Source organism: Piliocolobus tephrosceles, chromosome 1, assembly GCF_002776525.5.
Source record: "Piliocolobus tephrosceles isolate RC106 chromosome 1, ASM277652v3, whole genome shotgun sequence".
Taxonomy (NCBI): domain Eukaryota; kingdom Metazoa; phylum Chordata; class Mammalia; order Primates; family Cercopithecidae; genus Piliocolobus; species Piliocolobus tephrosceles.
The window spans coordinates 85,654,552-85,667,153 of record NC_045434.1 but is presented as its reverse complement, the minus strand read 5'-3'; the positions used below and the strand labels follow the sequence as shown (position 1 = coordinate 85,667,153).

General features: G+C 39.3%; 1 protein-coding gene across 3 annotated transcripts in view; it reads right to left on the bottom strand.

Moving 5' to 3' along the window:
- RNF115 (ring finger protein 115) overlaps positions 1 to 12,602 on the bottom strand; it is a 79,420-nt gene that overhangs the window by 26,181 nt on the left and 40,637 nt on the right. For all 3 annotated transcript variants that reach the window (XM_023198651.3, XM_023198650.2, XM_023198649.2), the window contains one exon: positions 1,764 to 1,972. In XM_023198651.3, the coding sequence (XP_023054419.1) occupies positions 1,764 to 1,972 (209 nt within the window). The remainder of the gene's footprint in view (positions 1 to 1,763; positions 1,973 to 12,602) is intronic.

Genomic DNA, 12,602 nt, shown 5'->3' with positions numbered 1-12,602 from the left:
TGGCCATTTAGTGGGTGGAATGGAGGAAAAAAAAAAAAAGATGCACAGGAGGTAAAAGTTTAGACGAACCGTAGGTGAGAAACTCAATAATGGGATCTCAAATCTCAAAACAGGTAGAAAAGGGAAAGTAATCTACACACAGTTTAACTGGCACAGGATATAGTAGCTTTAACTCTGGGTGCCATAAGCTATTAAAACAATGTAAGACTTCACTGATTTTTGTCCTAGACAATCTCATTAAATCAGATTTCCCATATCCTGTATTTGTTCCATGAAGCGATGTCTGCAACTAACTTTGAAATGCACAAAACATAAGATGAACTAATGGAGAGCTAGATGGATAGATACGTAATAAAGCAAGTATAGTAAAATGTTAATAAAGCCTAGAAAGTGTGTGCTGGGGGAGACGGGGAGTGTAGGCTCTAGAACAGCACTGTTCGACAGAACTTTCTAAGATAATGGAAATTTTCTATAATATGTTCTGTCAAATACGGTAACTATTAGCTACATGTGGCCAATGGGCACTCAAAATATAGCTATTTGGGATTGAGGTCTTTGAATTCTGAGTTTTATTAACTTTTGGTTAACTTAAATGTAAACATATAGCTACATGTGGCTAGCAGCTACCATATGAGACAGTGCTGCACTAGATTCATAAAGCCCTAGATTCAAGTCTTAGATCCACCAATGGCTGTTACCTTATTTCTCTGAGACTCAGTTAATTATTTTATAAAATGAAAACAGCAATAGCACCTATTACTTCACACAAATTAAACAACATAAAGCAGATAAAGCATGACGCACAGTACTCTACATATGGTACACTTAATAAAATTAACGTTTATTATTCCAACTAAATGAGATCCATGAGCAAAACCATCTATTTGACTCATCATTGTGCTCCTACTGTCCAGTACAGTGCCCCATACAAAAAAGACACTCAACAAACATGTATTACATGAATGTTTTTACAGTCACAAGACTTCATATTTATCCTATTACATTTTTTTCCTTTCTTCACAAAAAGCAGATACTTGATTCAATTTCATGTTAAGTCCACTGTTCCAATCTGTTGAAATATTTAATCCTAATGCCTAATATATTTGATACCCTTTTGAAATTTTGATAAATATACGGCTATAGTTTGAATGTACCCTCCTCAAAAATTCATGTGTTGGAAACTTAATCCCCAATGGAGCAGTGTTGAAAGGTAGAGACTTTAAGAGATGAATCTCCCATGAGTGGATTAAATGCCTTCATCTCAGAAGTGGATTAGTTATTGTGGAGTGAGTTCCTAATAAAAGGATGAGTCTGGCACCTTTCTTTCTTGCTCATGCATGCTCTCTTGCCCTTCTGCCTTCAAACATGGAATGACACAGCAAGAAGGCCCTCGCCAGACGTATATCCCTCAACCTTGGCCTTCCCAGCCTCCAGAAATATAAGAAATGAATCTCTGTTCTTTATAAATCACCCAGTCTCAGGCATTCTGTTATAGCTACACAAAATGGACTGAGATACATATCGTCTATATATTAATCTAAGACATTAATAAAAACGTTAATCAGAAACGTATAACATTTCTCACTCTCTAGTTCATCATCAGGTGAGTACTAACATTCAATTTAGCTTCACTTTCATCCTTTCTACTTACGTTCATCTTGTCCGCAAAGGTAGTAAGTATGAGACCCTTATAAAGATTAGATTACACCAATTTGTCCTTCACTGAAACTACCTTAAAAATAACTTTAAAAACAACAACTCACCCTTCAATAGCTGGAGATCTGTCAGGACGAGAACTTCCTCGAGATCTGTATCTCCGACCCAATGGTAACCGTGGAGGCCTTGCTCCCCAGAAGTCAGTGTGAGTCTGGTGACCCCTTTCATTGGCTCTATTATCTTGGTCCAGTGGATTGCCACTTAGAAATGGTCTAAAATCTTGAAAAAACATCGTGTGATCCAAATGGCCCCAAAGCTAGTAAAGACCAGAAATAAGTCACGTGTTAGAAAAATCAATCAATAAACACCTGGATTGTTTACAGTTTTTTATATTACAAATGGCCACTGTGAATATTACTGGATGTGTCTGCTGCTGCAGAGGTACAAGAGTTTTTATGTTTTTGGTCTGTACAACTATTACATGATCCATACATCTTCAACTTTACTGGGTAGCGACAAATTGTTTTCCAAACTGGTTGTAGCAATTTACACACCCACCAAGTGTTTAAGAGTTTCTATTGTGCTACATCCTGGCAAGCACTTGATATCACAGGACTTTTTTTTTTTTTTGAAGTTTTTAACAATCTGGTGAATAGAAAATGATTTTCCAATGTGGGATTTTTGGTTTTGCTGTGTAAGAAAAATTACAAATGTTTAATTAAAATGCATATGTTTTGGTCCCATGTCAAAAAGAAAATTTAATAGATCTGTGGTGAGCCTGAAGACTTCTTTTAGCATTTCTTACAGGGCAGGTCTATTAATAATGAAGCCTCCTCAGCTATTGTTTATCTGGGTATGTCATGATTTCTCCTTAATTCCTGAAAGATAGTTTTGCCAGATTTAGAATTATTGATTGGCAAGTCTTTCATCACCTAAAAAATGTCATTTCACTGAATTCTAGCCTCCATGGTTTCTGCTAAGAAATCAACAGAAATTCATCTTATTTAAAATCTCTTATATGTTACAAGTTGCTTCTCTCTTGCTGCTTCCAAGATTCTTTCTTTATTTCTGGCTTTTGAAATTTTAATTATAATGTGTCTTGTCTTGTATGGATGTCTTTTGAGTTTATCCTTCTTGGGTGTTAGCTGAGCTTCCTGGATGTGTATATTCATGTCTTGTCAAATTTGAAATGGTTTTGGCAATTATTTCTTAAACATGTTTTCTGCACCTTCCTCCCTCTCCTTACCATGATACATATGTTGGTATCCCACACATCTCTTGGGCTCTGTTCATTTTTCTTCAATCTTTTAAATGTGTGCTCTTCAAACTGTATAATTTCAGTGGACCTATCTTCAAGTTCACTGATTCTTCTGTCTGCTCATATCTTTTGTTCAGCTCCCCTAGTGAATTTTCATTTCAATTATTGTAATCTTCAGCCCCAAAATTTATTTCCTTGCTTTTAAAAACTTCTATCTCTTTATTGATATTCTCTATTTGTTGAGATGTTATTATCTTGAATCCCTTTAGTTCTTTGTCCATGGTGTCCTCTAAGCTCTTTGAGTATACTTAAGACAGCTGATTTAAAGTTTTTGTCTAGTAATTCTAGTATTAGTGCTTCCTCGGGGTAGTTTCTGTTCATTTTTTTCTTGTGAATGAGGCATATTTTCTAGATTCTTCACATGCTTCATAATTTTTTTTTTAAAAAACTGAACATTTATAATGTGTAAAAAATAAAACAAAAACAAAAAGAGATGGGTGCAGTGGTATGTGCCTATAATTCTGGCTACTCATGAAGCTGAGGTGGAAGGATCGCTTGAGTTAACGAGTTCAAGATTAACCTGAGCAACACAGCAAGACCACATTTCAAAACAAACAAATAAACCAAAGAGAAAAAAAAAAGAAACAAAAAAGAAAAAGACGCCCAGGCGCGGTGGCTCACACCTGTAATCCCAGCACTTTGGGAGGCCGAGGCGGGTGGATCACCTGAGGTTGGGAGTTCAAGACCAGCCTGACCACCATGGAGAAACCCCGTCTCTACTAAAAATACAAAATTAGCCGGGCATGGCGGCACATGCCTATAATCCCAGCTACTAGGGAGGCTGAGGCAGGAGAATCGCTTGAACCTGGGAGACGGAGGTGGTGGTGAGCCGAGATCGTGCCATTGCACTCCAGCCTGGGCAACAAGAGTAAAACTCTGTCCCAAAAAAAGAAAAAGAAAAGTAAAATGCTCGCCAGGTCTTTGATGATTAGCTGCTGGGGCACTCCTTTAAAACTTAGCCAGGGCCTTTATAAATCGGCCTTAATATTCACTTCCGGCTTGTGCTGAACCTAAAGATAAGCCAAGGTGAAAGCTAATGGCCTCAGGTCTTTTCTGAGCATGCATACTGCCCTGAGCTGTGCACTTGGCTTTCCAGTTTCTCATTCACAATAGCTTTTCAAAGCTCCTATTCCTCCACAAAAACTCACTCTACAGCTTTTCCTCTCAGGCTTTCAATATCTTATTGTTTGCCCTGGTTTTTTGTTTGTTTGTTTGGTTGGTTGGTTGGTTGGCTGGTTGGTTGGTTGGTTGATTTTTGCCCCTAGTGGCAGTCCTTTGGGGAAAGGACAAAACAGTACACACAACCAACCCCTTAGGAGGAAGAGGGTTCACTCTCTGGAATCAGGCACCAGCACGGGGAATACAGGCTCTCATCTTCAAGACTGCAGCCATACCAGGAAGGGAGGTGAGGCTAGGGTAAGCTAAAATGCTACAAAGATCTCTTATCTTGTTTCAGTGCCCTTTCTTCTGGCGAAGTATTTGCTTGGCTACTGTAAACCTTTGACTATCTTTCCAGAATTTCGATAAGCTTGATTCTGACTTTTTTGTCAAGGTGTTTGGTGTTTCTGCAGAGGGATGACCCCCAGAAGCTCCTACTCTGCCATTTTCACTGACATCACCCTGCCACTGTGGTTTTAGTTTGCTTTCCCTGATACTAATATACTAATAAGGCTAAATATCCTGTCACGTAATATTTACCAGCCATTCCTATGTCTTCTCTTCCCTGCTGCCCCCACCACCCTTTTTCTTTTTTTTCTTTTTTTTTTTTTTTGATGTTTTAGAAATCCAAAAATTTCTTTCTTTTTTTTTTTTTTCCTTTTTGAGACTGAGTCTTGCTCTGTCGCCCAGGCCGGGGTGCAGTGGCACGATCTCGGTTCACTGTAAACTCCACCTCCTAGGTTCAATCCATTCTCCTGCCTCAGCCTCCTGAGAAGCTGGGATTACAGGCATGTGCCACCATGCCCAGCTAATTTTTCATATTTTCAGTAGAGATGGGTTTCACCATGTTGGCCAGGCTAGTCTCAAACTCCTGACCTCAAGTAATCCGCCCACCTCGGCCTCCCAAAGTGCTGGGATTACAGGCGTGAGCCATGGCACCCAGCCACATTTATTTCTTAAATTTAAAACATATTCTTGTTAAATCACACAGAGTTTACTTTTTCAGCACTCATCAGTTATTTCAACTAAATCAGTTTTAAATCTCTATTCTTTCTCTTTTATGTCTTCTCTTCTTTCATGTCTTTTGTCCATTTTCCCATTGAACTGACTTTCTAATTGCCTTAGTATCTTTTTTTAAAATTCTGTATTTTAATAGTTAATTCCTGGTAACAGAAATGCAACTGATTTTTGTATACTGATCTTAGTATACAGAAAATACGCTGAACTCTTAATAATTCTAATAATTTGTGTACATAGAAAATCCAAAAACAGGCTGGGCACAGTGGCTTATGCCTGTAATCCTAGCACTTTGGGAGGCCAAGACAGGAGGATCACTTGAGCTCAGAAGTTCAAGAACAGTCTGGGCAACATAGTGAGATCCTGTCTCTACAAAAAATTTAAACATTAGGTGAGTGTGGTAGCATGCACCTGAAGTCCCAGCTACTCAGGAGGCTGAATGGGGAGGATCACTTGAATCCAGGATCCTGAGCTCAAGCTCATGAGGTCGAGGTTACAGTGAGCTATACAGAATCCTAATTATATGCTATGTTTTTTCATATACATACATACCTATGGTAAAGTTTAATTTATAACTTATAACAATTTATAACTTAGGCATAGTAAGAAATTAACAATAATAATAGAATAGTTATAACAATATATAATGATAAAAGTTTTGTACCAATTTAGACTCCTACCAGAATATAAAAGCTTACATTTACCCCTACACTGACCAACTTTTTTTTTTTTTTTTTGAGAAGGAGTCTCGCTCTGTCGCCCAGGCTAGAGTGCAGTAGCACAATCTTGGCTCACTGCATTCTCCGCCTCCCAGGTGCAAGCCATTCTCCTGCCTCAGCCTCCCGAGTAGCTGGGATTACAGGTGTCTGCCACCGTGCCCGACTAATTTTTGTATTTTCAATAGAGACGGGGGTTTCACCATGTTGGCCAGGCTGGTCTTGAACTCCTGACCTCAGGTGATGCACCCACCTTGGCCTCCCAGAACACTGCAATTACAGGCATGAGCCACCGCACCCAGCCTGACCAACATGTTTTAAAAGTTTTAAAAATTTCAATACATAAGCTGAAGAACAAAAAGTAATATGCAGAGTAAGAACATCAATTAGATTTCTCGGACAGGCACAGTGGCTCACATCTGTAATCCCAGCACTTTGGGAGGCTGAGGCAGGTGGATCACCTGATGTGAGGAGTTTAACACCAGCTTAACACAGTGAAACTCCATCTCTACTAAAAATACAAAAAGTTAGCTGGGCGTGGTGGAGCATGCCTGTAATCCCAGCTACTTGGGAAACTGAGGCAGGAGAATTGCTTGAACCTGGGAGGCAGAGGTTGCAGTGAGCTAAGATCACGCCATTGCACTCCAGCCTGGGCAACAAGAGTGAAACTCTGTCTCAAAAAAAAAAAAAAAAAAAAAAAAATTTCTCTAAATACTGGTGACATAAAACATCTTTTCATTTTTAACTGCCACTTGCACTTCTTATCAAATCTGCCTTATTTCCCTTTACTTTCTAGTTACAGTCTTCATCTATTAGAGATCACTGGTTTCTAGTCTGAAAAATTGTCTAGAACACAAGAATTTTCTTGACCCAAAATTCCAAAGTAAAAGCAAGATTTAAAAACCTAAAACTATACTTGTCTTCAATAAGTGAAAAAGTACGAGCAGACTCCTCCATGTTCTCAATCATCTATCTCACTAAGGTGAATTACAAGAAGAAATCTATGATTCCCTTACTATATACGATTCCACAACATTTGCTCACAGAAAACAACTCTCAAAGTAACCATTAGTTTCATTATAACTTAAAAATAAAATATTTAAAATCTTGACTGGAAGAAAAGTCAAGCACCAAGTTCATAATAATCTGCTTTGATACTAACATACTTCTAGATGCCACACCTAATAATATATAAAATTTCTAAAGGATCCATGCTTAAAAACAGCTTCAACATCATAATGAGGCATTTTTCAACTTGTACAGAAAGTGCAAATTAGTAACAGTCAATGTATTTGTGGCCTATTTTAATCTCAAAATAATAGTGTACCCTGACCAAAGAACACAGGACAGCAGAGCACACCTCACAAATTTATACCAAATCAGCACTAAGGATAAAAATAGCTTCAGGTCATTTGTCTCTGAGTAGACTTAGATAAGCATAAAAGAAAAAAAAGAAAAGCTCATACAACAAAACTGGGTATTTAGGACACAGCTTACATAAGTAAAAACTAATAGGGAACACTATCATAGAGTTTTGCTAAAATAGTCTAAAGAATCACAGAGAGTTTGACAAGTTTTGCCTTGAAAACCTGAAAACAGCCGGGCGCGGTGGCTCAAGCCTGTAATCCCAGCACTTTGGGAGGCCGAGACGGGCGGATCACGAGGTCAGGAGATCGAGACCATCCTGGCTAACATGGTGAAACCCCGTCTCTACTAAAAATACAAAAAAACTAGCCGGGCGAGGTGGCGGGCGCCTGTAGTCCCAGCTACTCCGGAGGCTGAGGCAGGAGAATGGCATAAACCCGGGAGGCAGAGCTTGCAGTGAGCTGAGATCCGGCCACTGCACTCCAGTCCGGGCGACAGAGCGAGACTCCGCCTCAAAAAAAAAAAAAAAAAAAAAAAAAGAAAACCTGAAAACATTACTCTGAATATAAGTACAATGACAATATTTCTGAAATATTTCTGAAAATATTTGGGGTGAACTACTTACACATTCAAAATAAAAAACAGGATAGACAATATCTTCCATTTAGCAGAACTTGCTCTACACTAACCATGATCACATCAGCACTTCTTTAAATATTATGGTCTGCTCCTCAAAAATGTAAACAGTTACCAAATGCCCCAGCAATTTCACTCCTAGTTATATAACCAAGAAAATTAAAAACATATGATCACACAAAAACTTGTACAAAAATATTCAGAGCAGCATTATTATTCATAACAGGCAAAAAGTGTAAACAACCTAAATGTCCATCAACTGATGAAGAATAAATAAAATGTGGAATATCCATACAATGTAATATTATGCAGCCATAAAAACGAATGAAGTACTGATACATGCTACAGCATGGATGAATCCTGAAAACAGTATGCTAAGTAGAAAAGAGTCAGTCACGAAGGTTCACATATTACATGATTTCATTTATAACAAATATCCTATATATGCAAATCCATAGAGACAGAAAATAGATTGGTGGTCGCCTAGGGCTGAGAGAACTGTGGAGAAGTATGTAGTGACTACTAAGGTGTATGGGGATTCTTTTGAGGATGATGAAAAAGTTCTAAATCAGTGGTAATGGTTGTACAACTCTGTGAATATACTAAAACCACTTAGTTGTATACTTTAACAGGGTGAATTACATAGTATATGAATTATATCTCAAAAAATAATATTAGAGTCTATAAAGATGAGTCAATTAAGAGTAAATAATTTTATAATTATTAACCTTAGAAATGTAATCTCGAAAAAGTTCACAGGCGATTTTGTGAAAACATTAAAGCAAAGTAAGGAAGATACTCATCACTCCGAAATGTTTCCTCGTGTGCCTTTATAATCCTTCCCTCCTGCCCCTCCCCACCCCCAAGCAACCCCTGATCTTTCTGTGGTATGCGTTTTTTAGAATTTTATGTAAAGGGCATCGTATTGTATGTACTCTTCAACAGAGGAATGATGTAGCTGATTAATGAATGGCAAAGTCTAATCTCTAATGATTTCACATTTCTCCAGCAAGTGAAGTTGCACAAATGCAAAATAAGAGGTTCTGATTATGTGTGCCTGCTCTGCAGACTCTAATTCTCAGGTAGGTCATCCTGTATAAACTTAGGATGTCCATTTGGCCACAGTTCAACTTTGTGTTCCAATTCAGCTGAATAAAAATTAAATTTTTATATCCATCTGTCTGGTGTTCTATGTTTTATTTCTCAGTATGTTGTAGACTTAGGCAGAAGAAGTATGATCAATGATCAACCATCATATGTAACTAGAAATGCCTAACACAGGATAAATAGTTTAATAAATATAGCATAGCCATTAAAGAACATGAAGTCCTAAATTTTTTTTTTTTTTTTTTGGAGACAGGGTCTCACTCTGACACCCAGGCTGGGGTACAGTGGCACAATCTCAGCTCACTGCAACCTCTGCCTCCCAGGCTCAAGAGACTCTCCCACTGCCGCCTCTCCAGTAGCTGGGACTACAGGCATATGCCACTACACCTGGCTAACTTTTTATTTTTATTTTTGTAGAGACAGGGTTTTACCATGTTGCCCAGGCCGGTCTTGAACTCCTGGGCTCAAGCGATACGCCTGCCTCCACCCTCCCAAAGTGCTAGGATTACAAGCGTGAGCCACCATGTCCAGCTATAATTCTATTAACTATAGAGTGACAAGTAAAAGGTTTATGACATAACACCAAGTAAATTTTTAGAGGCAGAAATACGATATACTCTTATGACAGCAACCCAAACAGTTATGAGGTATGCATATGAGAAATGAGAAGTATGCTAAAAAATGCATAAAGCTATAATCAAGTAATGAGAATATGGGATATCTCTTTTTTTTTTTTTTGAGACAGAGTCTTGCTCTGTTGCTCAGGTTAGAGTGTGGTAGTGCGATCTCAACTCATTGCAACCTCCGTCTCCTGGGTTCAAGTGATCCTCCTGCCTCAGCTTCCCAAATAGCTGCGATTACAGGCGCCCACCACCACACCCAGGTTTTTTTTTTTTATTTTTAGTAAAGATAGTGGGGTTTCACCACAGTGGTCAGGCTGGTCTGGAACTCCTGACCTCATGTGATCTGCACACCCTGCAGATATTTCTCATTTTTAAAAAAGCTTAGGCCCAGGCACGGTGGCTCATGCCTATAATCCCAGCACTCTGTGAGGCCAAGACGGGAGGATCACCTGAGGTCAGGAGTTCCAGACGAGCCTGGCCAACTTGGTAAAATACAAAATTACAAAAATTATAAATTATTTTACCTGGTAAAATACTAAAAATACAAAAATTAGCCAGGCTTGGTGGCGGGGGCCTGTAATCTAAGCTGCTCAGGAGGCTGAGGTGAGAGAATCACTCAAATCCAGGAGGCAGAGGTTGCAGTAAGCCGAGATCATGCCACTGCACTCCAGCCTGGGCAACAGAGCGAGACTCCATCTCAAAAAAACAAAAACAAAAAAGCTTAAGGTTATTTTTCAGTATCTATGCCTTAGGACAAAATCTGAAAGGAAATATATGGAAAAAGGGAGCTCTTAGAAGAGTGAAACTCTAATGGGCGCGGTGGCTCACGCCTGTAATCCCAGCACTTTGGGAGGCCAAGGCGGGCGGATCACGAGGTCAGGAGATTGGGACCATCCTGGCTAACACGGTGAAACCCCGTCTCTACTAAAAACACAAAAAATGAGCGAGGCGTGGTGACACACACCTGTGGCCCCAGCTACTCAGGAGGCTGAGGCAGGAGAATCACTTGAACCCAGAAGGCGGAGGTTGCAGTGAGCCAAGATTGCACCACTGCACTCCAGCCTGGACAACAGAGTGAGACTCTGTCTTAAAAAAAAAAAATTGTGAAACTAAAGATATATATTTTTAATTTTTTTTACTGCCACTATAATGCTGCTTATGTAACAAAAACAAATTTTATTTAAATACATATAAATCAGATAGTTCAGAGCACCCTGCCCTCTTGTGCATACCTGAGAGCTCTTTTTTCCAGAAAGCCATGTATCTTATTTTCTCCTAATCTGAGGCAGCCGCCAGAGCCACTCTTGCACTGAAGTGATCCATTCAGGTAAGCTGAGACTCTAAGATTAGATGACCCACAGGCACCAGGTCATGGTCAGAAGTGCAAGTAATCAATGAAACCTTCAGGTAGCTATAGGGCTCACTTTCCAGATTACCATCAGGAGCTTAGGATAGCAATGTCTTCTCTCTACAAATTGCTAGCAACATTTTCAGATTCACTCTCCACTGGCCCTCATACATTATTCAAACATTGCTCCCATGTAACTGGCAACCCTCCCCTCTACCTTCTCACTATCCCATTAGTCTCTTATCTCCCAGCCCAGTCTCATTTTTTTTTTTTAAAGTCAATACTGATTTTGTCAGAAATTTTCTTGGAATGAGCCTCTTCTAATACAGTCAGTATTTTAAGAATTCAGCTATCAGTAAATGTTACTTATAGAAAATAACCACCTCATTGTACAAGTAGCTCCGGCTAAAGAAAAATAGAGCAAATCTGAGCATAAGTCTTTGCTGAAATTACCAACTAAAACAGGGAAAAGAAAAACAACTTTAGTTTCTATATATAATTTTATTTCTGTTTTTTCTTCAGGGACATAAGCATAAAACCTTACAGCTTATGAATACTATTTTGAGATAATTTTCACATCTTTGCTTATCTAAATTCCACCTACTCTTCAAGTCTCCAGTGCAAGTTTTACCTTCTCTTTGAAGTCTTAACAATGGCTAAAATGTATCAAGCACTCACTAGATGGCAGGCACACTGGGGTCTATACACCTAGCATGTATTAACTCAATTTAATCCTCATAACATCCCTATGAGGAAAGGATGATTATTTCCCCCAATTTACAGACAAGGAAAACAAGAGAGGCACTGAGAGATTCTAAGTAACTTTTGCCCAGGTTACACAGCCAATAAGTGGCAGACACAGGATTTGAGCTCAGGCAATCTGGTTCCGGAGGCTGTGTTCTTAATCACATATACCCCACAATAAATTTATTATACTCTGTACACTTTTTTTTTTTTTTTTTGGAGACAGAGTTTCGCTCTTATTGCCCAGGCTGGAGTGCAGTGGTGCAATCTCCGCTCACTGCAACCTCCGCCTCCTGGGTTCAAGCGATTCTCCTGCCTCAGCCTCCTGAGTAGCTGGAATTACAGGTGCCCACCACCATGCCTGGCTAATTTTTTTGTATTTTTTAGTAGAGACAGGGTTTCACCATGTTGGCCAGGCTGGTCTCAAACTCCTTACCTCAGGTGATCCACCTGCCTTGGCCTCCCAAAGTGCTGGGATTACAGGCATGAGCCACCACACCCAGCCTTCCCTGTTTTCTTAAGTGTTTCACTTGCTCCACAACTAAATTTTAAGTTCCTTTCAGGCAAGGCAACTGTGACATTTACTTCCTGGCCCTATTTCTAGGAGAGTGCTATGTATGAAACATTCAATATATACTTTTAGTCAGGCACAGTGACACCTGCCTGTAATCCCAGCTACTAGGGAACCTGAGGTGGGAGGATCACTTAAGCTCAGAAGTTCAAGTCCAGCCTGGGCAACACAGTAAGGCCCCATCTCTTAAACACATACACACATACACAAACGCGCACACACACACACACTTCTTAGCTAATTTTTTAAAAATCCCTGGCAACATCTAAAGAACACGAAGTTACAAGCTATGAATCAGCAAAATTACTTTAACACCTGAAGAATAACTCATGCCATCAGTGTC